General features: G+C 39.2%; 1 protein-coding gene across 1 annotated transcript; it reads left to right on the top strand.

The window, feature by feature from the left end:
• Positions 1-6,831: 6,831 nt before the first annotated feature.
• LOC124140990 (beta-1,4-N-acetylgalactosaminyltransferase bre-4-like) lies at positions 6,832-21,459 on the top strand. Its single transcript, XM_046508840.2, has 7 exons — positions 6,832-6,893; positions 9,070-9,543; positions 11,683-11,924; positions 12,895-13,082; positions 13,842-13,964; positions 15,053-15,144; positions 17,715-21,459. Exons 2-6 carry the CDS (start codon positions 9,294-9,296, stop codon positions 15,108-15,110), a joined length of 861 nt encoding a protein of 286 aa, XP_046364796.2. The 5' UTR covers positions 6,832-6,893; positions 9,070-9,293; the 3' UTR covers positions 15,111-15,144; positions 17,715-21,459.
• Positions 21,460-27,968: the final 6,509 nt, after the last annotated feature.

Genomic DNA, 27,968 nt, shown 5'->3' with positions numbered 1-27,968 from the left:
ACCATTGTTGATTCTTGCAGTTGTTGAAGATTAACAACGATTAGGGTAGTAACGAGGGTGACATAACGTCCTTAGTAAAGTAGTCACTTAAGGCTAAGAACTAAACAAAACATGATTGATCTGTCTTTTCTGACAGACGGTTGATTTGGACGTATTTTCAGGAGATCGCAACACCTATGAACAAAAGACTTATCCCCGAATATTCTGTAAGCAAAGCTTATTATGGTGCTACATTATTCTCGCTTCTGTGTTTCCTATTTTTAAATGATAATTTATGGCATATTACAGTTGACGCTAATAACCTGTGCATATAACATAAGAACGTCTTTTGACATGTTAACATTTGTATAACGAATGCAATCCTCAGTAACAAGTCTATCGCACCTCGTTTCTGTCTCCAGCTTTCCATATATGTCTGCAGTACCAGGTGTCTTTCTGGAGCACCCGGTGTCTATCTACAGCACCACCTGTCTGTTTGTAAATAACAGAGATAAAATCCCTTCCATAATGAAAAGAACGATTTGCTGAAAGCAGAGTTCGTTGTACATTAAATAAGCATGTGTTTACAACTCGTGATGATAACAGGTGTTTGCGAAAAGGTAAGGGTATCCTGCCCCATCGGAAGCACCCGCCACAAACACACGCCAAGGCAAGTCAGTTGTCCGAATAAACACGTGAACATATGATTCAAGCATCCGACATAATCTTTGTCATTGATGCGTCAAATTTGGAAACTTCTCCACATGTCTACCACAAAATGGTTTGAAAGATTTGCTTATGCCTTGAATGTTGTATGGCGTTCTTTGAAATCTTGGTAAAAAGCGCATGCTTGATTGTATGTAAACAATAGTGACACCAAAGGCTGGAGCTTCTGCAATATTGCTATGTTTGTGGGTAGCGTGAAATGTCTACCTGCAGCACCATATGTTTGTGGGTAGCGTGAAGTGTCTGTCTGCAGCACCATATGTTTGTGGGTAGCGTGAAGTGTCTATCTGCAACACTATATGTTTGTGGGTAGCGTGAATGTCTATCTGCAGCACCATATGTTTGTGGGTAGCGTGAAGTGTCTGTCTGCAGCACCATATGTTTGTGGGTAGCGTGAAGTGTCTATCTGCAGCACTATATGTATGTGGATAGCGCGAAGTGTCTATCTTGAACATCCCGTGTTTGTCTGCAGCACCCTGTTTCTATCTGCAGCAGCATATGTTTGTGGATAGCGTGAAGTGTCTATCTGCAACCCAATGTGTTTAGTGGGTAGAGTGAAATGTCTACCTGCAGCACCATATGTTTGTGGATAGCGTGAAGTGTCTATCTGCAGCACCATATGTTTGTGGATAGCGTGAAGTGTCTATCTGCAACACAATGTGTTTGTGGGTAGCGTGAAGTGTCAATCTGCAACACTATATGTTTGTGGGTAGCGTGAATGTCTATCTGCAGCACCATATGTTTGTGGGTAGCGTGAAGTGTCTGTCTGCAGCACCATATGTTTGTGGGTAGCGTGAAGTGTCTATCTGCAGCACTATATGTATGTGGATAGCGCGAAGTGTCTATCTTGAACATCCCGTGTTTGTCTGCAGCACCCTGTTTCTATCTGCAGCAGCATATGTTTGTGGGTAGCGTGAAGTGTCTATCTGCAACACAATGTGTTTGTGGGTAGCGTGAAGTGTCTATCTGCAGCACCATATGTTTCTGGGTAGCGTGAATGTCTATCTGCAACATCCCGTGTTTGTCTGCAGCACACGACACTGTCTTAAGAGTGAACAATGTGGATGCAACAAAGGCTGTTGAAAATGAAAATTATTTGTACTGTATTTGAAACAAACCTTCTCAATTGAACCTGTAGATTTGTTTGTCTGCCTATTCCGACCTTAATAACCCGTGATCATACTATGGGCCACATGTTTACCTCCTCTAAATACGCGTGGTATGATATAGGTGAGGCATTTTTCACAGCCACATAAACTCCACTGCATTAAAATACTTCCTAATATACTTCTGGGATTGAGGGATTGACAATTTAAATGTTGTTTTTTTTCATAAAAAGATATTACATGACACCTTAGCACTTGTACATGCACATGTAGCGTATAGTTTTTCACAAATGTCTCTTTAAGACATTTACACGTATTTGCGTAGTACAAAATTATTTGATTGTGTCTTGACGAAATTTCAAACACAAAAATATCTACCCCGACGTAAGTGAGGTGAAATGGGGTTTAACGTCGCGTCCAAGATTATTGCACTTCTATAGCGACGTGCATGCACGTGTGTGTGTTTGTGTGGCTGCTTGTACTAGTCCGGACTGATGCCGATTTATAGTGCTAGCTCACTGAGATACCATGCCGCAGTTTAACATGAATATCCCACTCAGACACAGTATACTGACTCCGAGCCGACCAGTCCTTGTTTTAGCCCCTTAATGCCGAGCGCCAGACAGGGTAACAACAAGTACCATCTTTTAACGTCTTTTGTATGACGCGGCCAGGGATCGAACACCGGACCTTCCACTCTCCGGGCGTACGCTCTACCACTAGACCACAGAGGCGGTCACCCCAACGTAGAAAGAAATATGCAATCTTCGTGTGCATTAGCCTTACAGAGTAGGCTAAAAGATTTACACAAATTTAAAAGGATAGTGTAATATAAAATGATTTTCGGTGAGGTGTTTAGTGATGGGAAATGTTGGGAAACAGCTGAGAGATTGTGTAACACCCGAAGTATATATCCTTCAACGTGGGTCCCCTTTTCTCGTTTTGTTGTTGAGATTTTACGTGCGCTTTCCGACATGATGCGTATTTCGCACACGATGCAGGTTCCTTCATTCATCCGTCATTTTCCCCTGTTAATGAAAAAAAAGTACTCACAGAAATGAAAAAAACCTTGTTTTTTTCGATCTCAGATTTTAAATAAATGCAGTTAATATACAAAATATATAAATATTCAAACAACTCAATTAGTACTAATTGGGCCTTGGCACAAATACAGCGTATCAGAGGTTTTATGTCTTTTTACACGTAAAAGTGTGTAAAAATATGAACAAAACAGACTATTGTGAAACTGAGCATAACCAGGTGTTAGTAGATCAAGGTGAATGTCCATGACCTATGACACCTTGACGACAGGTGAAAACAGGTGCTTGAAACCCACGTGCATGTGATTTGTCAGTGGTTAGTGATTTGTGAGTGGCATTGTGGGATAGTGAATCATCGTCAAAATATCAGAACGTAAAAGTCACATTCCCTTCTCAAACAACAACTTACATGTCATTATTATTATGTACATAAACATAGCTGTTATTTTTATTGTTGTTTTGATATTTTTTTTCCACGCTAATTTGCATATTGCCTATAGCTTGTTTCTGCCATGTCAATTTTGACTTAGTTTTATTTTTGAATGTTGAAAGTGCCTACAAATTACCTCCTGTAAAGTACATTTTGTATTGAGCACTGAGATAAAACTAGCAAATCCAGACTAGTACTTTTCCAGTTGTTTTGTTATTTCGTATTTACATCTACGTAATGCTTTGTGTCGATTATTAAATCCAGCAAAACAGGTTTTTTTCATTTCCATGAGTACTTTAATGCCTCAGCCTTTATTTTTTAATAAGGTTTAAAAATAGAGAACAATTATGTGACTGTATGTCATCTCACTGCGAATACTTTCAAGAGGTCGCCGTTGTGTGGTGTATTTATATTTATAAAAAAAACCCGGAAAAAATCATTGGTTCTTGGTTGCCAGGATATGACCTCCCTCTGACACTTAACCTCGATCCGACTCAAAAGGTTTAAAAAAGTTGCGCTTTTTATGAAACTTAATAACATAAAATTTGCTCCTGATTTGAAATATCAGGAAAGACGCAGGGGTTTTGAAAAGATGTCTTGGCTTTCAATCAGTATAATTGCGATTTTTCTTTTGCATTTAGCTATTATTGTGTATAATTATGGCGTTGCCACATCAGCGGCTTGTATATATTATCAACGTAATACTTGGCAATATATTTAAATGATTGTATTTCATGAAATATGTGTCTCAGAGGCCTATACCGCCGGGAGTTGTACACCACATGCCTACATGCAGATAGGGGCGGTCGGGTAGCCAAGTGGTTAAAGCGTTCGCTCGTCACGCCAAAGACCCGGGTTCGATTCCCGACATGGGTACAATGTGTGAAGCCCATTTCTGGTGTCCCCCGCCGTGATGTTGCTGGAATATTGCTAAAAGCGGCGTAAAACCATACTCACTCATTACATGCAGATATTTTAACCGTACAAATCGTGACACTTTAATAATTCCTTCTTCTTCTGTGAATTTAGGTTGGAGTTGTTGGGAAATCGAAAAAAAAAATGAAATTAAATTAACTTCACCTACCAATTAAAAATAGATATAGATGACGGGAGCCAAAAAGAATTTTATGTTGCCTACCTATACACAAGTAGAAAGCGACACTTACGTTTATTTTATCAATAACTAGCAATAAGAGCGGCAATATTTACCAACTAGTTAACGCCAACCGTATCAATAGAAAGGTCATCAGTTAATCCTTTGATTGTTTTCTATTTTCACACAAGATTACTGTGATCTTCAATCTAGGTGACAGCTGTCAAACTAGGCTTCCGAGTCATTTTGCTCAAAGTCACATGATCAAGTGGACGAACGTTGATGCTATATTTAACTTATTGCTCCAGGGAGGAGCCGTGGCACATGTCAGTGTTGTAATCACGCTCCATGGTTCCACCTTCGTGGGAATCAGAATCTGAGCTAAAGTTTCTTCTCACGCTAAAAGAAAACAGACAAGTGTCAAAGGTGTGGTTGATAAACAGACTGAAGAGCGGTGTTTTTTTTGTGCCTTCAGTGCAAAATGTACAGCACAACATGCAGATAGAGTTTTTGTGAAGAGGTTCCTGATAAACGCGTGTACGTGATGTTCACTAGTTAGTTTACGATTACTTCAATTTAAAATTAAGAAAGCAACCACATACAAAAAATACCCTTTTTGGCCAAAACAAAATATTGATCCATGATAAATGCACGACGTGTTGTGAAAGTCACACCAAGAACTGTAACAATGAGAAGCAGCAAGGACTGCGCCTGATCCTGCAAGGGGTCATCACTCGAGATCCTCAATTACGGAACCGCTGAACTTGGTAAAAGTGTTCATGAGCAATGTCTACAGTATAAGTCTGACTTGTGAACTCTCAGTGGGTCTGCTGTTATTGAGTTAGTAGAGTTTAATTCCACATTGAATAGGATTTTGTATTCCACCCAAGGATCAAATAGAGGTAAATCAACAATTTGAACCGATTCTCGCCGGGTCTTGGTACGGTATTGGGAAACAACTCTGCACCGTTGCATCGACTTAGACCACTGATGCATGATCAAACCTGCATGTTGAAACCACCTGTTTTAAATTTGTTCATCAAACGTCTGTAGAAGATGAATTTCACTTTTTAATGTTATGTCCTTTATATGATGATCTTAGAAGTATTCTTCTTAGAGAATGTATTGTTTTAAACCCGTTTTTTAAAAAATATTAGCGTTGATGACGCTTTCATTTATATTTTAAAATGTTAAGAAATTCAGCCTTTGTTAACTAGTACACTTTTAAATATGTTTAAACGTAAGCAATCATTTAGCTAGACATTTAGCATTCAGTGTATGTAAATTTTATTGTCAATGTATTTTATAGTATATGATGTTTTATCGTGTCTCATAAGCCTAATGGCTGGGTGTTACTTTTTATTATAAATATATAAATAAATTTGTCATGTAGATGAATTAAACAAACTTATAGTCGACTAGAATATTAGCACTCAGCCTCAGAAAGAATAGCAATTATTATGCATCTTTTTTCTTATTGTAGTTTGTTCTATTCGAATAAATGCAATTATATAATAACACAACACAATACGATTTCGACACTGGGTAACGCAACAATTAATAATTGTGGTGTTTGAAGTGATTAAAGTCATTCATGTACATAGGAAGAGATTATATTATAGATGTTTATAAGCACATTATTTAGGTTTAAGGGTTAGGTTCGTTAATCGTGTGGTCACATCAATAAAAACATGGGTAAAGGAAACTAGTGATATCAAGCACACACAGCTACTGACACATACAGGCTGACCGCCCGCTTGCAAACGTCCTTTGTGAATGTTTGAAGGTTTTCATTGATGATATGAATTTAATTACGAGTTACCGGTCTTTGTTTGTTGATCACATTCTCTGCTTTAGTCCCGTCATATCAATCCTTCACTGTTGTGCATGTGGGTAACAGGTGCAGTTGGTAAGACATAAACAAAATCTGTACAGTATTCAAATATCAAGTGGTGTGCAATTCCATGCGCAACTACATGTATTATCATAGTTGTTTACACCAGAGCCTTTATGCATTGTGAACTTCATTTCAATGCCACATTTAATAATGCAACTATTACTGACAATGGATTGCAACGACAGATCTTTGAAAACAACTTGGTATCAAACAAACCCTGACATTACAAGGCCGTGAGAAACACCTGGTTGTATTCGCCAACTTAAGTACAGCAGTGTCACTCTGTATTGCTACACAATATGATCAGCCACAAACTGACCTCTGGAATACGCCATGCACACACGTTACGCTCTGCATTCAACACGGGTAAAAGTCATTCATTGCTGATGTGTTTTTCATGATTGTTCAATTAGAAAAAGGCACATTTAACTTTTCACTCCGATCTTTAGGTATTGTGTAGGTTGGTGCCTGGTGCAGTTGTTAGGCTTTCAGGAATGTTATTGTCAGTTATTGTAGAATTCAAATTTGAAATGTGGGCAAATCGCATTCAAGCACTGTAAGGATGATGTGGATAACAGTAAGGAGCGAGGGAGGCATGTGCATGGCTAGTGACGACACAACGGTGAGTTAGCTTTTGAATCAATTCTGAAAAAATGTAGCCGGTGAAAGTGGCTTGTGTGATTGTTCCAGGACAGTCTCCAGTAGCCAAAGTATTCAACACAAAACCATTTAATTCTTTTTACTCGATGTTTTTGTATGAAGAATATTAGGAGCCGCTATAGAATCTATAATAGAAACTAAACGAACCTAATGATCGTGAAGGGATGATTAATCGTAAAGGGGATCAAAGGGCTAAGGACAGAATTCGGGTAATCTAATAGCCACTAAACGGATACCTAACCCTAATGATCGAAATCAATCCAGTAGATTTAAACCTGGAAGCAGTGAATGGTACAATGTTCCCTGTCAAAGGGGTATTCAAAGCTCCATTGTTACTTCATAATACAGTGAAACCAACTAACGAAGAGTTCATTGTAGCAAACATTGATGGCTCTTTTGATGTAGATGGTATTCTGGGTATGGACATAATGAATGCTTTGGGGACAGTGGTTGATCTTGAGAGATGTAAGATCAAATTACATGATGTTGGGTTACCGACATTTCAGGGTCAAAGCCCTGCAATTTTGAGTGAAAACACCAAACTTCCACTGTGATCTGTGTCTTTTGTGAAACTTTCTATCCCTACATATCAGCAACTTTCATTCAATGTGATAGTTGAGCCCTATAAAGAGATCTTAGAGCCTATGGGTATACTCATGGGAAATGGTGTTGTGAACAAATCTAAGAATACATATGTTAAAATGATTAATATAACTGATAATATTATTACTCTTACCTGTAGCAAAATACTAGCCAAATGTCAGTCTGCTTACATTCCTTCTAGGAAATGTAATAACACTAAACGGGTGGCTTATGTCTGAGGCTCAGAGATCCCTGAATCTGACCTTACAGATCAGCAACAAGATAAGCTAAAAGAAACTTTGGTCATGTTCCAGGATACATTCGCCAAAAATAAAGATGATTTAGGCGCCGCACTGGTTTGGTTAAGCACACTGTTGATACTGGTGATGCAAGAAGTAGAACGAAAAGAAGTTGCAAGGATGCTAGAACAAGGGGTCATAGTTCCCTTGACCAGTCCTTGGGCATCCCCCACGGTCCTCGTACAGCGCCCTGATGGCCGCTATAGGTACTGCTGTGATTTTCGTGATGTGAACTGTGTATCCAAGAAGGATGCCTATCCTCTGCCCCGTATCAAAGACTGTATAGACAGTCTCGGAGGGGCAAAACTCTATTGTACAATGGACATACAAGCAGGTTATTGGCAATTAGAAATGGCTTCAAAAGATCGAGAGAGAAAACGGCATTTGTCACTAAATCAGGACTATATGAACGACCGTTATGCCTTTCGGACTGTGTAATGCACCCAGTGTGTTCGAAAGGTTGATGGAAAGGTTAAGAGGTCTCCAGTGGGTTGAGTGCCTATTTCCTAGATGATATTATCGTCTTTGGCACCGATTATGAGGAAACTTTAGCAAGGTGTAAGTCAGTTTTAGACAGACTTACTCCTGCAGGCCTCAAGTTGAAGCCAAAGAAGTTTCGCTTATTCCAAACCAAAGTGAACTTCTTGGGTCATGTTATTTCAACAGAAGGGGTACACACTCAACCTGAGAAGATTGAGTCTGTCCAGACCTGGCCTACCCCCAAGTGTCGAAAAGATGTGCTGAAATTCCTGGGTTTGGCGAATTACTATCGTCGATTTGTCAAGGATTTAGCCAAGGTTGCACGAACGTCGACCCATCTAACGAGTCAACAGGTGGACTTCCAGTGAAGCGAGGATGTAGATGTAGCTTTTATGAAGCTAAAAGATGCACTTACCTCTGCACCTATTCTTGTGTTTCCGCAATCTACGTCTATTAAGTTGTTACGCACGTAAACACGTAATACACAAATTAACTTGGAATAGTGCCTATAACTGAAGATAAACAATGAACGAAAACAGGATAAGGCTACGCGCGATATATGAGAACTCTTGCGCATAACAATGAGCAAACAATAGAACAAAAATACCCTTGAAAGTAAAATAGACTGGACCTTTGACCTTTGACCATGTAGAAGCTTTTCAGTAGCAACTACTGATTAGGACACAACTAATATTACATAGGTAACTTACAATATTTGCAGAATTAACACCTACTACAATATCTCAGTGCACCGTGGTGCTGAACATCTTTGTGCAGTTTCAGGTTTATACCTTCACCCGCCTCCAAGAAAAATTCGAAAACAGGCGATGGACGTTGATTTATAGCGCCATACCACATTACTCGGCACATCTATACTGACGAGCATCACCGGGTCGAATAACAGACAATCAATTGTAAACTACATCTCTACTCACGGAGTTTCAGCATACGTTTAATCAAGTTGATCGGTTGGAACTTACTGGCCATAGAAGATTAAGAATATGTCAATGCACAGAGAACTTGTATGTTTCTTGGTCGTAGAGGTGACTTTCGTGAGCATACTTGTATATGTATATTTGACGTCCAATCAAATTGTCAATCACAACACATGGATACACAAACAAGGACACTTCAACCTTTCTGTAAAGGAAGAAAATATTTCACCGAATGAACTGAGAAGGGAAACTGGGCGGCCATGTGTTTTCCCTGAACGCTCGCCAAGTCTTGTTCCATGTCAGCAGAACAACCTCAGTGAGTTGGCTTTTTGTTTCTTTCTTAATTCTAATAGTCATATTTTACCCTGAAAAATCGTTGAGTAAAATGATAACTGTGAAATAGGATTCGCTTGATAAAAGAATGTTTTTGAAGCATTTTCACAGCTATGTTCTTTTTAGACCCCCTATATCTTAAAGCTTTAAGAATTACCTTTTTCATCACACGTTGGATCTTTAAAATCCTCTTTTGGCAGGACCAAATTAGACTACTAGTATTTTTAGATGCCACCGTGAGTTAGCTGTATTATTAATTTTAAATTATAATGTCAAATAGCATTCACTTATTCAATACAATACCAAGTATATGGTAATATGATAACGCAGTCATTTGCCATGCGAGATGTACCGAATAAACCGATATGTTTTGTTTCTTTGTATGTTATTTAACGCCGCCCTCAGCAATATTCCAACTAAATGACTTGGGTCTGTAAATAATCGAGTCTGGACCAGACAATCCAGTGATTGACTTTATGAGCATCAATCCAGGCAACTGACATACGATGACATACATCAACTAAGTCACCGATCCTGACCACATGATATTTACCGATATGTGCCTATCATGTTTCGCATGAATATATGGACCTTTCCTTTTGACCCTTTTATGTGTTGCATCGCCAAATATGTCGCATTCGGCTGGTCTAGATATCGATTTCGTCATGTAGCTGGAATGTTGCTGAGTGCGGCGTTAGGCAACAAACAAATGTATCAAGCATAAGATGATTTTTATGTGGGGCAGGATACGCTTACCTGTTTTTCGAACATTGATATTAGCGCAAATTGATAGTGATTTATAAACACATGTATATGATTAAGTCTGAATCGCACAATGGACACTGCTTTTAGCAGAATTGCCTTATGACTAAGGAAGAGGTTAAGTAGAGTTTTGTTTTGACGTATGAGCAGGCAATATCTTAAGTGCCGTTTCTGGAACGCCAATTTGACTGGATCACATGACAACAGTGTGTCCACGTTCATGATTTTGTCGCCAATAAATAGCGAGTCAGTTGTTAACACAATGATCACGATCACGTATAGACGGCTCTCACGTCAAGCACTTGAAATTGCAGTGGCACCTGTTTTGACCCAAAATCAAAAGAACACCACATCTAAATTTTATAGAGGCGCTTCTCAAGCAAACTACTGATATAATTGTACATGCTGTTTAAGATGTCTTTTAGACAGTTTGCATTTATCTGAAAGTAGATGTGTTTTCACGATGCGAGACTTTTGATTCCCACTACTGCTTATGTTGCTTCATCGAACACTCGATCTGACTGACAGTGTCATGAAGTCACAAAGTCATAACGAATACTTCATGATTTTCGTTTTCAAAATGTATTTTCGGTCCAACATGTACGTGTTTAAATTTATTCTCTCGGTGTATGTTGCCACTCCACAAATAGCATGATAGAAATGTTAAATATACATTTGCGCACTTATGTTTCCGTATTTTCAAATAAACGATTGCATTTTGGACACGTTAGCACGTTAAATACATTTATCCTATTGCATGTTGTCTGGTCTGGCTTCCACTTCGAACAGCCGGGTTATATCCCTGAAGTGTCACAGTAGACATCTCGCTGTAGTTGAAGCACTGGGGTATTGGGGTTAAAGATGTCAGTCATGGCTATCTTTGATCCACGGCTTTTGCAATGTGTTTACTAATTCAGGACAGACAAGACGAATGACAAAAGAATAACTTCCATGGCTTGACCTTGAGACGACCTTGAGTGCGTGAGAGAGTTGAATTTAACGCTGCTTTTAACAGTAATCCAGTTATTTCACGACGTGTCAGCTTAATGTGGGAGGAAAGCCCGAACTGATGCAGGTCTCAGATGTTTACCTATTCGGTAAAACCCGGGAGCACGGGTATGGTGCTGACAAACCTAGAAACATAATCGGGAGAACCGTGATTCGAACCCACAATCATAGGTTTCTGGCGTGCCCAAGGGACGCAACTCTGCAGAGCATATCTCGGGGGGCCTTAGACGACTGGGCAACCCATGACCCCAGACAACCTTGCATCAATGAATATATATGTGTAATAAGACATCTTTGAAAATAATCATTTCCATTTATGTATATCAGTAATTGTATCGGTGATTTTCTTTAGGTGAGAAACGACGAATACTAAAAGAATCGCTACCATGGCTTGATCTTGAGACGACCTTGAATGCGTCCATGACACTTCTTCCCGGGGGGTACCACCAACCGCTTGGATGTGCCTCACCACAGCGACTTGCCATAATAATTCCCTACAGAGACAGAGAGGTGAACCTGAAGATCCTCCTCAACAACCTCCACAGAGTGCTCCAGAAACAACAGGCGGAATATGCCATCTTTGTGGTGGAGCAGGTGTGTTGACAGTACACCTCACAGCTTAGGAGTAGACAGTCTCACCGTTGTGTGGACAACACAATTGCGGAAGTGAGTGAGTTGACATTTAAAGTCTCATTGGCAGTATTTCAGCCATAAAGTGACCCCTTTGTACAGTCCACATATTTCTCTGACGATACCCGTGGGTTCAGCAAATGTTCTGAATATCCACTTGGTTCACTTTGGGCTTCTAACAACAGCTAGCGAACACACTGCCATACAACTGAAATAATGTTCAAATGCACGGTTCATCCAACTCACCAACTCACTCGTCTCACTGACCTGTGAAGATTCCGGGGTAGAATAGGTCTTCAGCAACCCATATTTTCTGTAAAAGGCGACTATGCTTGTCGTGAAAGGCGACTTACAGGATCGGGTGGTCAGGCTCGCTGACTTGGTTGATACATGTCATCGATCCCAATTGCGCGGCTCGATGTGCATGATATTAATCACTGGATTGTCTGGTCCAGACACGGTTATTTACAGACCGCCGTCATACAGCTGGAATATTGCTGAGTGCGGCGTTAAACATCCAACCAACCAATCAACCAACACTCTTCTCACTTTTCCTTTTTTTTAACATAATGAGATTACAGGGATGGTGGGGGATTAGGTTAGATGACCCTGATCTTTTTGTTGTCAATGTGTATGGTTGTGAGGTATCCTTGTGAAGAATGAAATACATTTTTACTTTATTAACACCTTCCATCTTGAAGACTGACTTGCAATGAAAAGGAACAGACGAATCATAATAAATTACCAATAGCGTTAAGATCATGGTTAGAAATGTACTTCAGCAACCCATGCTAGTATGAGGCAACTTATCGAGTGGTCAGGTTTGCCGACTTGGTTGATGCATGTCATGGTATAACAGTTGCGTACATTGACGCTCATGTCAATACTTGATTGGAAAACAAAGAATATATATATTTATATATTTCTTTTTCAGGAAAATGGTACACCATTTAACAGAGGATTGATTAAAAACATTGGTTACGTTGAAGCCAAAGCTCTTTGTCATTTTGACTGTTTCACCTTCCAAGATGTCGACTTGGTGCCTGAGAGTGAGAGGAATACCTACTGGTGTGGTGCGAGGGCTTTACATCACTCTCAAAGACTCGACATACTGAAATACAGGTAGATCCAACCCTTTGACATCCTGTTTACAGAAATGATAGCATACTGTTTTAATGAATTTTGGTACGATTTTAGAATCACTGTTCAGCTTGACGTTTTGAAGAGATGGTCTGAGGGACAGACCTTTTATTGTCTTATCTTGCACCAAATTCTGTTGATATCAGACCAGGAGTGTTACACAGTACACATCCCATCTAACAGCTGAAATACATAAGTTAGGTGATCCAGAGGTTAATTCCAAATCATTGTTCTTCTTCATGTTGGATTATTAAATTCAAAATGCTTCTGGTGGTGCATGGTTGGTTTTCAAGATGTTCCAATTCCTGTTTTCGGAATGATGGATTGCACATATCCATTGAATTTCTATTTAAGGTTTGTTAATAGCATTAATCCCATTATCTGATAACGCATCAAGAAGAGAGCTGATAATAATGCTGCGTTCGTCGACTTTAAGTGATTGATTGGTGTGTTTGGTGCATTTAATTAAAACTTTCATTTTAGTATGTGATGGGAGCTACAAAGTTTGTGCCTGACCGAGGAGGACATGTCAAATGTTCATAAAGAAAAATGTTCTTGTATCTCACTTGGTGTGTTGGGGCAGACTAAGACCCGGCTTCGATTCCCCACATGGGTATAATGTTTGAATCCAATTTAAGGTGTCCAAGTAAAATCATTCACTCACTACAACAATAAGCTGACAAACTGACATACAATTGAAATAATAGCTGCGTTAACCATAACTCACACACTCATTTCCAGGATATTTTACAAGAATCACTTTGGTGGTGTGATCACCTTCAACGAGACTCTTTTCTCCACCGTCAATGGTTACTCTAACTTGTACTTCACATGGGGAGGTGAAGATGATGACCTGTTTCACAGGTAAGGCTTTTCAAACAGTGACTGGGAGAGCCATGCGCCAAGCCCAGTTCACGCATATTGTAATAAAAATGGAGCATAATACTTGCAGTTAGGGGTCTGTATGCCCTGTACTTTTCTTACCTGCGCCACCAAGTTTACGTTGACAGACATACCACAATTTAATTTCAACATCACGACCTATGTACCCCTTCTTTGTTTACACTACAGCACTCATTCATACAAAATCGTTCGTTTTTTAAATTCCTTCCGAAATGTCTCGATTACGTATGATTTGAACTGGTTACATCATGCATTTGTTCAGCTCGCTATTCCAAATATGGAATGTAGGTTGGGTAATATCGTTTTGTCGTGTGTGTTGTGCGCTATTGCTATTTCGTGTATTGTGCACAGTCAAAAACTACTTCGTATGGCTTCGGATGAATGAACATGATGGAGGTACCAAACTTAGTCAATGGAAATAAGAAATTTCCGATAAAACATCATGATCACTTAAGTTATTAATTTATCATTTCAGTTGTAGTTCTGGTTATGCTATGTATACATTGTTTTATATGCAGAGATTATGATCACTCTGTGTATTTGTCTCGGAAACTAACCCTGAAAAATAACAATCAGCTCTACACACATTTTCTCCCAATCTGGAATTAAAACAACATACATATATGTATAAACATTTCGAATAAAGATCACCCGATTAGATATCAAGCTCAATAACTGAAATTACCACGGTTCAATTGTAACAGCAATGTCGGTTTGACGTTGCGGTAAGATGACGTAGGTAGATGCATACATATAAGCAAAGACAGACCCCCCATGGTACCATAATGTCCACTCGTACTGTGACAGTATCATTGCTGGAAGATTATGAGTACAGTGCAGTGTCATACAAATAGTATAACTAGGATAGAACGAAATTGCAATTATATCAGTGACGTCAAACGCGACAGGTGCTAACGGCACTAGTTATAGGCCCCAATCGTTCACAAAGGGCAAAATCACTAAGTAAATCATAATGATGGCAAACACAGAAAGCGCCTGAGGAATACCACATGCATACTTATTTCATATCGATATACAATCATTTTCAGATTGCTGGAAAAAAAATGCCCTATGAATTCAGCAAATATCCTCGTTACACTACTTTGACGCATAAGACAGAGCCGCAGCATACAAAGGAAGGGTAAGTGGAATTGTGCTCTCCACTTTCAGAACATGTATATGGAACAATACATTCAACATGATACAATGAACAAACACGCCAATGGACATATATGCATGTCATCGTATCCCAATTGCATGGATTGATGCTCATGATTTCAATCACTGGATTGGTCCAGACTTGATTATTTACAGACCGCCATCATATATGCTGAGTGCGGCGTTAAACAACAAACAAACAAACACTCACCGTGTTAAGAATTTAGTTAAAATTTAATAAATAACATTTTTCACTCTGAGAGAGTGTGTATCTTACACTATGAGAGTGTGTGTGTCACATTGAGAGAGTCTGTCTGTCACACTGAATGTGTGTATGCCATTAAGAGAGTGTCACTCTGAGAAAATATGTGTGACGTTGAGAGAGTGCTTGTGTTTCACACTCGCGACGTGCATGCACGTGTGTGTGTGTGTGTGTGTGTGTGTGTGTGTGTGTGTGTGTGTGTGTGTGTGTGTGTGTGTGTGTGTGTTGGAATGCTAATACTTTTTCTACCAGTTCAATATCGCTTGTGCAAAATACATTATTTTCATCATGAAACTGGTGTTAATGTGTAGTTTGCGCTTTTAACTACCTTAAGTACCATGCGAATATTGAATATGATTCACACACATGCGTTAAACAGTCGCCCAGTGCCCGTGACAATTACTAGTAGCATTACGGTATGTAACAAGAACTTGTAGCAAGAGTACAGTAATTACAAAATGTCTGTACAGTATTAAAACCATGGTTTGTTCGTTTGTAGTTTGATTTCGTGTATAATATACAATGCCAGGCCATTTACTGACAACACAAACCGACACAGTTTTCAACAGAGGAATAGACCTTTTTGAATTGCGCTATGATACAACACAAACATAGCCAGCAGCAATGCTTTCATTAGATTACCAAGTCGAATACTAGTAGTTTGATGAATAGTTTCACTGACATAGCCTAAAGTGTCGTGGTTTTAAAAAAAACCTTTGAAGTATGGTCGCTTACATATGACTGTTTGATACAGTCTATTCCGGTAAATGATAAATGAGTGAGTGGGTTGGGTTGTGAGGCCGCCAAGAATAGTTGTCATGTAGTCAATTCCAAAACCTGTGACATCACTTGTCGTGACGTTACATGATTCATTTATGCTCTATTCATATTTCTTTAAGAAGAATGTTATTGACCATATCATGTAATAGATCATGTTGTGTGTAGACTTTTGGAATGGGCAATACAGCATTAAAGTCATGGTTAGGCAATGCTATGACAGCAACTATAGATATAGTTACATTTCAGACGTTCAGGACAGTATGTAAAAAAATAAAGCAAATGTCATCTGAAGTTTACTTAGGAAACAATTGTGAAATGGTGCATTTCCTCGTGGTTAACATCCATAAAATTAAAATAAATTTTGCGGAAAGGACATTCAGGCAAGAAGTAGGCATCCTCATGAGAACCAATTGTGCTCTCATCCTTGCTGATCTGTTTCTTTATGTATGTGAAACGGTATTTCTTCTCGGACTGTCAACATCAAAACAAGGAAATTTGGCCAAAATGTTTCACATATATCGATGATCTGATATAGTTCAATAGTGATAAAATAGCCAATTCAATTTTACTAGTGAATTAGAAATAAAAGACACCAATGAACCCGCATCATCTGTTTCTTATTTAAATCTATGCTTAAAGATTCAGAGTGACAAAAATACCCACAAAACTGTTTGACAAGAGGGATTATTTCAACTTTCAAATAGTCAACCATCCCGTTATGTCGAGCAGTATTCCTGCTGCTCCAGCCCTTTATATCGACATTTCACAACTGTTGAGGTACAATCGAGCATGCTCTTTCTACGAATATTTCGAAGAGGGTCATGCGACTCTTGTTCAAAAGTTGTTTGGTCAGGATTACAACATACACCGCTTTAGAAAAGCTTTGAAAACCATTTATGGTAGGCATGTGGAGGACATTCCCAAATTTGACGCATCAGTGACAAAAATGATGTCTGACGTGAGGTGAGGTGGAATGGGATTTAACGTCACGTCCAAGATTATTGCATTTATATAGGGACGTGCATGCACGTATGTGTGTGTGTGTGTGTGTGTGTGTGTGTGTGTGTGTGTGTGTGTGTGTGTGTGTCTGCTTGTACTAGTCCGGACTAATGCCGAGTTTATAGTGCTAGCCCACTGAGATACCATGCCGCAGTTTAACATGAATACCCCACAAAGACACAGTATACTGTCACCGAGACGATCAGTCCTTGTCCTAGACCCTGAATGCCAAGCCCCAGACAGGGTAACAACAAGTACTATCTTTTAACGTCTTTTGGTATGATGCGGCCGGGTATCGAATCATGGATCTTCGCTCTCAAGGCGGATGCTCTACCACAAGACCACTGAGGAGGTCGATGTCTTGTCGATGTTGACTTGTACTATATACCATCTTGATCAATATTTAAATATATATATATATTCTATGTGAAATACAGCCGATTCGTCAAGTGAAAATCAATGAATTAGTTTAAATGTACATTATTTATAATCGATTTATGTATTTTCTTCAGGAGGACTCTGTATGGAAAAAGCCACGTGAGATTTAAGAACGACGGCCTCAACAGTATGGGACGACTTTACCGGTTAATATCTGTGGACTACAAGCCTCTATATACCCGAATATATGTTTCTGTCAATCAGACTGAAGTACTCACTCAGCTGAAGCATTATGGCATTAGGTTATGAATGTTTCACTGGTTAGAACTCTTCATGGTCTCGGCAGAAACCTTTTTCTTATTAATCATTATTATATATATGATCTAATATGACTTACGTTATTCCACCATAGTGTGTTGAGATTCTTGATTATCAGCATATCTGTCAACTCTCACAGATGACGCTCACTACAGGAAAACTCAATCATTTATTAAGAAATGTTTATAAACAAATATATTTTCCATCTTTCTTGCTCTTCACAAAAAAAATACAATGGGAACCTAAGGACCCAATTACACACTATAAAAAACTTGGTCTTAGTCCGTATGAACCCCACGGTCCCTAGTATTCTCAGATTCAAAGGCAAAGAGTTCATAACTGTGGACTGCAAAAGGAGAAGGCACGGTCAGACATAGCAGAAGTAGACAGAGGCTGATACAGTAGCGTTCCACCAGAGGAGCGGAGAGCACGCTCTGGAGAGTATAGGGATATAAGATCTTTGAGATAGTCTTGATAGTCGCTATTGTTGAGGCAGTCGTGAGTGATGATACATATCTTATAGTTTATACGAAAGGAGACTGGAAGCCAATGTAGTGCTTTGAGGACAGGACTGATGTGATTGGATCTTGGAACTTTAGAGATGCATCTAGCTGCAGGGTTCTGAATGCGTTGTAGCTTTGATATGGCTTTCATGGGAAGATTAGCATACAATGCATTGCAGTAATCCAGTTTGAAGGTAACAAGACATTGCATCAACAATTTAACTGTTGGAGTATCAAGTAGATGGCGGACTTTACTGATGTTATAGATGCTATGGTAGCATGCAGTGCTGGTTAGTGAAATATGAGTGTCCATGGCCATTGTTGAATCAAAGATGATTCCCAGATTATGGGCACTGGCAGTTGGGTACACAGTGGTATCACAAATATGAAGGTATACAGAATCAGGGTGAAGCTTTCTGACTTGCTGTCTCGATCCAAGGATTAAAAACTCAGTCTTCTCTTCATTGAGTTTGAGATAATTGAAGCTCATCCAGGATCGTATGTCATCAATACAGCGCTCAAGTGCGGCGAGGTTCAGAGACAGTTCGGAAGTTTTAAAGGAAATGTAGATCTGGTTATCGTCCGCATAGAGGTGGAAGTTAAGAGCATGTTTATGGATGATATCTCCAATTGGCAGGATGTAAATCGTAAATAGCTGAGGTCCAAGGACTGAACCCTCTGGTACACAATAGTGACTTTTGCATGTTGTAGAATGACGATCATGGATCTTAAGAGACATGGTCCGGTCAGACAGGTATGGCTGGATCCACTGGAGAGCTGTTCCCCGAATGCCAAGTCGTGTTGAGTCTGTGTTATAATATTGTGTGATCAATAGTATCAAAAGCAGATGAGAGGTCAAGGAGAACAAGAAGAATGGTTTTCCGCTGCCCAAAAGATGTCAAGGTGTCGTTGTGGACCCGAACGAGTGCTGTCTCAGTACTGTGACTTGACTTGTATGCAGACTGGAATTTTTCACAGAGATAGTTTTGTTTAAGATGATGTTGTAGCTGCACAGCAACAATCTTTTCCAGGCATTTAGACACGAACGAGAAATTGGGCACAGGTCTAAAGTTTTAGAAATTGTCGGGATCCAAACCAGGTTTTTTGACGATGGGAGTGATGTGAGCATATTTCAGTTCACTTGGGAACTTGCCATGAGACAGAGACGTGTTGATAATGTCCCACATAGAAGGTGTCACGTGATCCATTATGGTCTTGAATAGCCAGGTAGGAACTAGGTCAAGTGAAAACGTCTTGGATGGAGCATGCTTGATAGTGTCCGATACGGCTATCAAAGAAACGTGACTGAAGGAGGTTATTTCATTTCCTTACTTTGGTTGCTGGCGATCTGTAGCCCGTTTTTGTTTTATGTTTTATATTATATCTGTTTTGAACAAGTTTTGAACAAGTTTGAGCAAGCCTGTAAATGCTCTTGCATTGACAATGTATATTTATGTGTACAACATTAAATCGGAGGTAGTTTGTAAAGACATGTGAACTATCTCGTGATATTTGCACTTACACAATGGAATAATCGTGTAGCTAACTGAGATTTTCCGTGCGCTTCATTAGTTCAGTAGGCCCCAAACCCGGTAGGTTGGAATGGAATGATCATACCTACATGTATTGGTAAACGTGAGTGAGTGAGTATGGTTTTACGCCGCTTTTAGCAATATTCCAGCAATATCATGGCGGGGGACACCAGAAATGGGCTTCACACATTGTACCCATGTCGGGAATCGAACCCGGGTCTTCGGCGTGACGAGCGAACGCTTTAACCACTAGGCTACCCGACCGCCCCTGTTTTGTTTAACAATGAAGTTATAACTGGAACATGTAAGAATTGACTTTTTATATCCATATTTTATGCCGCGAGCGTCGAGGGATGTATTACAAAATTTCATTTAGTATGTATTGCTACATGTTTACACGGACAGTCATACAAACAACCAACCGTAACGCAGAATAAAATAGTTCATCAAAAGGGGCGGTTGCATGAGTGTATGTATGTTTTAATTTAATATCATTTCGACGACTGAATTGGCCAAAACGCAGTTCTATGTCCAAACAAACCTCAGATTTGGAATCCTTGAGGTAGAAAACCTATAAAAAGAGTCTGTATGATCTTATGACTGGTTATGAAGTTGGCCATCTTGGATTTTTGCCAATAAGGCGGCCCTAATGAGCGTAGGCTTTGGCGCCCTCCAAAAATGAATTTAGTATGTTCTGGCCTACACCAGTGCCAAATTTGATGCTTGTAGACACATCTGCACGATAACCCCTAATGGCTTCCTAAGTGGTCTGGACTAATGGTTAGCTTGTCTTCCTAGCCCGGTGTCCATTTGATACGGTTATACACCCTGTTCATAAAATGGAATTCTCCGACATTGTTTAAATACAGCTACAAAAATAAATTTAAAGCTTGTACATTTGAGTAACATCCTTAAAGATGCTGTTGATATCTCATCTAAGAAATAAACGACTCATGGTTTATTCTCCCTGCAGTATTTTATTGTACGATTATCAACTCCCACTGGTCATTTATTTCTTAAATATTTTTTAATGTGAAATTTACACCATACGTGTTTTTCCATTGGACAACAGGTCGGCCACATGACCGGGAAACTGGCGTTTATTTTTTGAACGACACAATTTGACGTTCATACGTTTTTCAAGAGGCCGTGTTCTTGAAGTGACTTAAATCTTGACGAACTACTTCCACGTTCCTGGGTTAACCCGTAGGAATTCCCTCGCACAAATACATACAGAAGCGTTGTTTCTCAACATGTAGACCCTTTAATCTTCAACTCTGCGTTTTAGCCAACATTGAGAAACGTCAGAGAGTTTGACTGCAGAATCGTTCACGAATATCCTCCCCATGACCAATTCTATGGTTATCAAAACGAAGAAATGCACATCAACTATCGCAGCACCGACTCGATCCGTGTCTAGATTAGTCTACAGCAATCTATGAGTTTACCATAGTATCTTTTTGACACATCTTCATAATCACCTTTCAAAGCCAACTGATCAATGATGACTAACACATGTAACCACCACAGGTTCATGAACAACTTCGGAAATCTCTCCCGTCACGTTTATCGTGTCGGCCATTTTGACGTCTTGTACTTTATATAAATGTATTACTACGCGCTGTATTTGTGCCTGACGCACTGAGGTAGTTCTTACGGACCTTTCTCACCCGAAGATGATATTACTGGAATACATTTCTGGTAAAGAAACTACAACAGATGTTCCTGTAAAGCAAGTTGATCACACACTCGCTCATGCCACCTCTCTTTTTAGGTAACTATTTTATTCCGCGATAAAGCTGGTTGTTGCATGGCTGTCAGTGTAAATATGAAGTGACACGTATAGATCTAGAGCTACCACCCTCGAGGAATAAGTATTGTAAATATTGTATGTAAAAAAAAAAAAAGAATTGACATCTAGAGTGAGGGCCAAACATTGAAAGAAAGTCGTCGCAAGCTTCGACGTTCATACGCTTTGGCCCTCGCTCTATGAAGGTTCATACTCCAATGAACACACACAGTTAAAGTAAATTCTTTAATAAACGAAGTGAGTATTGTTGAACGCGGTTTGTAAATGATAAAATAAAAAGGTGACCGAGAGCACGAGCACTGATCCAGGGCTTTGTGGTAATCAACATGCAAACACATGCAATCAACCTGGTGATCGACAGAGTCTGCCCACACCATTTTAGTGATCACATAAGACAAACGCACTTATCACACCAATACCCTGTGTGAGAGGACATGTTCTTGTTTTTGTAGCACTTTATACCATAGTAACTAAGCGAGTCTAAAGTCTGAAGGGGGGTATTTAACTCTCGAGGCAGACGCTTCTATTCATACGTAAATGCCATTGTTATCAATATTACGCCAATCTAGCGACGACGGACACCAGTAATGTGTGTTAGCCCCGGTGGGGCAGAATCCGCTCACCATTTTGTGAACACCTCGTGTCATCACAATTTGATAGTGATTAGTAAATACATACTTATGATATAGTATTTGAGTATGGTTTTACGCCGCTTTTAGCGTTATTCCAGCAATATCACGGCAGGGGACACCAGAAATGAGCTTCACGCGTTGCCTTGCTTATGATATGATCGTACAATGAAGTGTGCTTTCAGCAGAGACTTTATTGGCCTTGACCAAGTCTATAATTTGGGAGACACCCTTCTCAAACCAGTATTTCAAGAAAAATGATTTCCTATTAATTTCAATATTAGGGTTATAAATATTGGTAAAGTTGAAAAACTACTGAAAGATTCAGGCTTGATTTCTTATCAAACACTTTAAATGACTGAAAACAACTTTTCCAAAACTCATTACTTATCAAAGATAATTTTCTCTCAAATTCAACACGTTTACACAAATAAGGCTATGTAGATTTAAATAGGTACTTCCATTTTTGAGGACCCGAGGACACAAGTCTCCTTATCCATGTGGCTTAAAGGGATGTTACGTATGAAAAATTATTCACCATACCTAAGCCCCCTTGCTTAACAGGTTGACAAATTTCAATCCTCTTTACTTTATCTCGTTTATCACTCCAAAGAAATTTAAAAAGCATAGCATTTAAAGTAACAAGAAAATCATTTGGGGGATCAGGCAGTGATAACAATAGATAATTGAGTTTTGAAATCAACAAGGATTGAATGATTGCTACCCTACCAATTGGTGTAACTATCCGTTTCATCCACCTATTCATAATCTGCTTTAACTCAAATAATTTGTTCAAATTTAAGTTCAACTGAACCATTTTTTCCAGATTTGTGCAAAATGTGACTCAATAGACAAATCATCTTTGAACTTTACCTTACAGCCTCTCTTGGAGCCAGGCCAGATAACTTGAGTTTTATTATAATTAATCTTAAGACCAGATATTTTGGCAAAACCATCACGAAAGTTAATACATGATACAAAGGAGGACTGGCTACCATCAAGTAATAATTCCATATCGTCAGCACACTGACTAAGAAGATACTCACTACCGTCCATCTGGATACCTTTGACGTCTCTGTTAGAACGGATCATATTGGCTAGTATTTCTGCACAGAGAATAAATATATACGGTGATAATGGGTCACCCTGCCGACAACCGCGTCCGATATTAAACCAAGATGACAACTGACCTTTGGTGGACATACAGCTTTTTATATAGTTGTAAAATACAGATATATACTTTCTTAAATTTTCACCAAATCCCCGAAAGGATAAAGATTTGTCTATTAATGACCAAGCAATGGAATCAAATGCCTTCTCAAAATAGTGACATGTCATAAAGCCAGTCTGATCTTCATTAATGATAAATGGCAATTTTGATTTGATTCTATTTGTTATGCATGAAGATGCTAGTTTATATGAAACATTCAATAGTGATCAGGGCCTCCAGTTCGTTATGAAGCATTTAGGCTTGTCCCCCTTTTGAATACAAACAAAAACCTGTTCTCAAGGTTACAGAAATAACTGCTAACTCTTTCACCAATTCCAGCCATCTTGTGTTGCCTAATTTCCTCTAGTTCTTTTCGTATATCTTCCAAATCATCAAGATTAATATTACTAGGATCTGTGTAATCAGGTTTTGTTCTTTGTCAATATTTTTGTTTTCTTGAAGGAAGAATAAGATACTATTTTTCCTCTGATTTCCAGGAGCAGGACAAAAAATAATTGGCTGCGAAATTTGCAGACGAGTCTAAATTGGGACCATAAATATTCATAAGTCTTACCCGTTGATCACTAATAGTTATATCTAATATAAGTAAATTACCATTGTCATCCATATAAGTCTTATGAATCTTATAGTCCGCATTTTTGTTAAACAAAATCGCAACACCCCTTGACTGGCTGTTTTTGGAATTGAAGATGCAGTCAAATCCCCAGTGATCTTAAAATTGGTTCTAGTTCTTTTGTAAAATGTGTATCCTGTAGTAGATGAAATGAGTATGCTTAAGATCGTAAAAAAATAAAACATCCTTTCTCTTGGCATTATCTTGCAGTCCTCTACACTTCATAGAACAGCAGGTAAAACCTAAGTTAGCCATTGTCAATAAAAGATTTGTTCACATACAAAGAGGACATATGAAAGATCGAATTAACACACTTTCTACACATACATACACTTTCACAACTATCTGAAGGATAAGCTTTAAAACCACAAATGACTGAAATCAAAGTCACACTTGCTTCTACAAACTTAAAGTAAAACATCGTATGATTCAAAGTGGCACCATGTGGCTACCACCAGAAAAAAAGGGGGTAAAACCTTCACCCAAAAGTATTTGTGGCATATAACAGAAAAGACCAAGAGTAAAACTAGCTGTCATAATGATAAGTAAGAAGCACACAAGTGCCAAACCATTACACAACTAAATACTGTCCAATGTGAAGCTAACATCCCACATTCAGAGTAACTAGTGATTCGGATGAACATTTCCTCATACAATATTCAATTGACCCACATCACTTTAAACATGATAAACTAAATTAGGCTGTGGCATACAGCGAGTAAGCACTAACATAGTAATAAAGAAATAAAAGTAGAAAGTAGCCAAACCAACACACTGTCCGATATGTAATTTACGAGTTATAAAATATTTACAAGTTCTCTATTGGTCAAGAGTTTAACTGATGAACTGATTATGCAATGCATATAAGAATTATATCTAATATTAGTATGCAAATAAGTCTTATCATTATTGTCTTATACAGTAATTCTACAGTATACTAGTTTTTTTGTTTTTTAACGGATATCTACAGTTTATTTTTCATAACTTGTTCGTGAAAACATATTTCAACAAAATTACCAGTAGCTGACAACAAGCAGCTAGCACTCCGTTAGGAGTCAATTAGATAATCAGATATCAATTGGCACCACCCTGCCCACCCATCCAAGTACAATACACACAGGCGTCATGTAGACATTGGTGCAAAGTACTTTAGTCGCTCTCTGACATCGCTTTTTGGGAATCTCCAGAATCCAGAGTTGGTTGGTTGGTTGTTTAACGCCGCACTCAGCAATATTCCAGCTATATGACGGCGGTCTGTTCATAATCGAGTCTTGACCAGACAATCCAGTGATTAATATCATGAGCATCGATCCACGCAATTGGGATCGATGACATGCATCAACCAAGTCAGCAAGCCTGACCACCCGATCCCGTTAGTCGCCTTTTACGACAAGCAGAGTCACCTTTTATGGCAAGCATTGGTTTCTGAAGACCCTGAATTTGATGATAATATCTATGAGACCTTTTAAGCCGAACACAGCCTTTTTCATCAAGAGAACAGAAGAATCGAGGATCCTTGGCACACTCCTTGGGCTCCATCCATTTCCAGTCACAACGTGCAGGAACTTTATCTCAAGAACACCACCAGTATGCCCATCAACAGTTTGTATCAAACCATCTGGGCTAGCACCACACTGTTCCACACAAACACAGCTTTGTTTACTGTTTGATAGGCTTTGCGTGCTGCAGGTTCGTGACTGGTTCCCCATTTACAATAACTAATATTAGAAATGTCTCTGTAGCCACATACATCTTTCAGAAGATTATCCGGCTTCGTGTCATTACACATCAACACAGCATCTCCAAATTTAGAAGAAGTAAGTCTTTCACTCCTGGCATCTAACCACATGTGAATGTTATGCTGACATCTTGTTAAAGTCTCAAAACGGTTGGCATCTTCCTCTGGCACATTCATACAATTAAATGATGCCTGCAATTCATCCTGACAATCAGTGGAATGAAAATCTACATGATTACAATATGAAAAGGAAATGTTATGAAGGGGAGGTAAAGAGGGTTTCGTGTTTGATGACGTAGAAGTGTCTGTATAAAACTTTAACCAGCCAGCATTTGAGTTCAACTCTTAGCCGACTTATCCATGTGGTGTGGTCTAGGCATTCCTTCTTGTTGCTTGCAGGCAATGATGGTATAACCTTGCATCGAACGATAGCATGGCTGCATACGTCTGAAACAGTGCTAAACCCAATATACAAAAGACTTATGTTGTAGCTTCACGTTCATGGCGAGAACAAAATAGTTATATACTACAGTCTCTGTGAATTCGGGAATAACGCTAAGTGCGAGATTCTTCGGATCAGGAATACTGTTGCCGAGGGATGTTATCAGACTTCTTGCCAGTGACAAATTGGCCATGATCGCCGAGACACGCCTTCAGCTCGTTAACTGTCATGACCTCTATCTCTCGGTCGCCAAGTAACGCATAAACAGACGCCATTGTTGCCAAGCACGTCCCGGAAATGGGCGGACTTTCGCGACGGAGTAAATAGGAAGGGAGATAACTCACGTTATGAGAGAGGGCTATACTTTTGGTCTAAAAATGTACAACATGTACGGTAGGCATTTTCTGCCAAGTCGCATGTTAGGGCACATGGTATCCACATCAGTTAATGAAAAATACCAGTGTCCTTAACTTTCATGGTATAGTATAGCATAATGTGCCTATTTATTCGAAGAAGGCTCCTTGGACTCCCCGCTTGTATCTGTGGTATAACCTCATATTCTGTACTTGAGGGAATTTGTAAATATAAAACGTCAACACCAGATAACAACCTATCTCCGCTGCAGTGATAACCTAGAATTCAGTCTTTGTTTCATATTAGCATTATTCTCGGAAGGTAGGGAGTAACACCTGAACAAGGGACAAAATATGTTTTTTGAGATTTTTATTTGTGTGTAAAAACCCAAAACAACAAAGCTCCACCCAACCATCAACAATCTATGCTTATCGTAGTAGGCGACTTTGTGGATCGGATGGTCAGGCCAATGACTTGGTGGATAACGTGTCATCGTACTCCGACGACGTGGGACGTTCATAACATTTGCTACTGCCTGTAAGTCTGGTCCAGATGTACGTTCGTCATGATAGAAAATGTTGAAAAATAATGACTCCATCAATGCAGTCCATCACGGATAGGCTTAAAACGTTTCCGCCACCCTTCGTTTGATGGAGCATCACTTTAGGGTTGTGTCAGCTTTTATGTCACATCACTCTTAAGTTAACTTGGAACCTTTCGAATTGGAGCATTTAAGCTCAGAACCTTTCGCCGATGGCAGAATACTCTTCTCTGAAAACTTGCTCTATCAGCGCCACGTGCAGTGTATCTAAATCCCATTTCATGAAGAGCGATTATTAATAACACACATTATGTGTATCTTTAATGCAGGTCGGTGGCATCTTCTGCTCTTAAATTTTATACACTATGACTAGTACGCCTAATCAATCTGCAATAAAAGTTGTCCTACATCCGATCTGTTTGCGCCTCAGATTTTATTTTGAGACGATACCTACCCTGTTTGTTTTGTTCATCACATCATAGACAATCTGAAAGACAGTCACGCGTTTGGCAAGTTCTCCAATACACAATATTCAAGCAAACAAGAAAACAATGTTTATAATTACCCCCCACCATGCAGCACATGAGAATAATAAATTGGTGTTTGTTCATATGGTAGCGAATATACACAGAGAAAGGGACGGTAACTCCAGAACAATTACGACATCAGTGGTCAAG

Source organism: Haliotis rufescens, unplaced genomic scaffold (genome assembly GCF_023055435.1).
Source record: "Haliotis rufescens isolate VD_foot unplaced genomic scaffold, xgHalRufe1.0.p SCAF_3, whole genome shotgun sequence".
NCBI classification, from domain to species: domain Eukaryota; kingdom Metazoa; phylum Mollusca; class Gastropoda; order Lepetellida; family Haliotidae; genus Haliotis; species Haliotis rufescens.
Note: the sequence above shows the minus strand (reverse complement) of the source record. Positions and strands in the feature narration are given on the sequence as shown.